The sequence below is a fragment of the Zea mays genome, chromosome 1 (assembly GCF_902167145.1).
Source record: "Zea mays cultivar B73 chromosome 1, Zm-B73-REFERENCE-NAM-5.0, whole genome shotgun sequence".
Classification (NCBI taxonomy): domain Eukaryota; kingdom Viridiplantae; phylum Streptophyta; class Magnoliopsida; order Poales; family Poaceae; genus Zea; species Zea mays.
Genome location: NC_050096.1, coordinates 231,250,469 through 231,252,485, shown reverse-complemented (window position 1 = coordinate 231,252,485; position 2,017 = coordinate 231,250,469). Strand labels below are relative to the sequence as shown.

Here is a 2,017-nt window from a genome sequence, read left to right as displayed (position 1 = left end):
ACACAGACCAGTCGAGGAACCAAACCAAACATCACACCAGGCTTTGGGCAGGGTTTCAGTTCAATGCCTCACGCAGGTTCTGCCGTCTCTGCATAACCTGCTGTCGGCGAGCTGCGACCTGAGCCCACGGTTCGCGACCCATGCCTCCACATATCGTACGATTAGGAATGCTAGATTCTTTCTTTCTCGTGAAGGAAAGGAAGGAAGAACATACAAACACCATTCTTTTTTCACTTGCATCGACAGGCCACGCGGAATCGCTCCGGCCGGGGCCCAGCATGCGACCTCGCGAGCCTCGGTCACATCGCATCACACGCCGCGACTGCCACAGTCCCCGTTCCGCTTCGAGAGAGAGAGAGAGAGAGAGAGAGAGACCCCAGGTCCTCGCTGCATCTGGCGGAAACCGGCAGCTATGGCTCGCAGAATCGGAGCCCGTGGCCCGGCGCGGCTGGTTTCGAGAGAGCGCGGAGGCCGGAGAAGCCAAACCATGGCCGCCCGTGCCCACCGGTTGCCGGTTGGGCGCCCTCTCCCGGCTCCCGATAAGTCCACGGGATCGGGACCGCGCCACATGCCGCACATCACATCCCCACCCCTTCCAACTTCCAAACTCGGCAAACCCAACGGGCAGGCCCCGTGAGCCTTGCCGCTCTCTCGGAGCACTAGCGTCTAGCGGCAGAGAAAGGAAGATTCGACCCGATGGACGATGTGTACATCTCGGAGGAGTACGTGGCCCGGCGGCACGCCGAGCGGAGGGCCGCGCGGATCGCCGCGGCTTCTTGCTGCGGAGAGGAGACCATCAAGCCGCGGGCGGACAGCGAGCAGAAGAGGTGGTCGACGGAGAAGGGAAGAAAGCGGCCTGCCGACGGCGGCAATGCCGACACGAATGTCGGCGGCGGTGGCGCCGCCTGCTGGCTGGTAGGGCAGCAGGACGCCGTTCTTAGCTACTTCTCGGCTTAGGAGACTGCTGTCCCGCCGGGCTCCCGGCCCGCTGCATGCGTGCGTCGAGCTAGGCAATGCAAGTAGACATGCCCATGCGCAAGCGCAATTGTGTCGATGGCAGGTTTTAGTTTGTACGTAATTATTAGTGCAGGCGATTTGTGTGTGATTGTTGGGCGATATCAATTTAGCTAGCTCATCTACCTTTTTTTTAGCCGGCAGGTTTAATTCGCAAGAGTATTGTTACCACTTCTTTCACATGTCAAGAACACATCTTTGTGTCGCTCCTGTCCCGTCGTTAAACAATGGGAGAATTTGACACCGTTAAGCATTTACGATAATGCTGTTTAATATATGTCCAAGAGACCATAATTCATGACAACGCTAATGAGGTTGCAGCAAAAGACTATTAGCAAAGATCTATATATATATGAAGGGGATGGTTTGCTAGAGGTTATCGTATGAGTCGTTGTTGTTATCTCTCTCTAGGGTTGCAGGCGTCCAAGACACTGTCGCTGTTTCTCTTGCTGCGTGTGTGGTGTTAGCACACCAACATTGAGAAGTTGTTGTTGCGATGTTTGATCAACATCGAACTTAAGGATCATAGGTGAACGCGTTATAGACAAAGATGTTGGCTCCTTCCACAATGTTGGGTCCTGAGGAGGGCACAGTGTCGGTGCCCCCTTGTGGTCGCCCGTCATGGGAACAAGGGATGTTGTTGGGCCCCTCCGTTAGTGGATTGGCCATCGGACGATGGTTGTGTTGATGCTTGGTGCTCATGTGGCTTAAAGCTTCCCCTCCATAAATCTTAGGTGACTCAAATCCGTGGCCTTTAGGCTTGATACCATCTCTGCACATGTCGCCCCAGCCCATTATCGAACTAGAGAAGGTCCCAACGACGAAGTAGGAGCCTGAGAGGACCCAAACACTAGAGTTGGGGTTGAAGACGACGTCGATGGATAGGGTGGAGATTGGGCATGCCTTGTCATCACCTAGACCTCAGGGGCTTACTCGAACCCGGCTTGACCAGGCCTCACGATGCTTGGCGATGGGGCATCTGGTCACCACCGCCTATAGTAGG

General features: G+C 55.5%; 1 protein-coding gene across 1 annotated transcript; it reads left to right on the top strand.

Annotated features, from left to right (window-relative positions):
- Positions 1–216: 216 nt before the first annotated feature.
- LOC100274947 (uncharacterized) lies at positions 217–1,224 on the top strand. The gene has a single exon (XM_008666553.4). It carries the CDS (start codon positions 697–699, stop codon positions 955–957), a length of 261 nt encoding a protein of 86 aa, XP_008664775.1. The 5' UTR covers positions 217–696; the 3' UTR covers positions 958–1,224.
- Positions 1,225–2,017: the final 793 nt, after the last annotated feature.

Bases quoted from the DNA above. Each gene is read 5' to 3' on its own strand.
- LOC100274947 (XM_008666553.4), top strand. From the start codon at position 697: ATGGACGATGTGTACATCTCGGAGGAGTACGTGGCCCGGCGGCACGCC.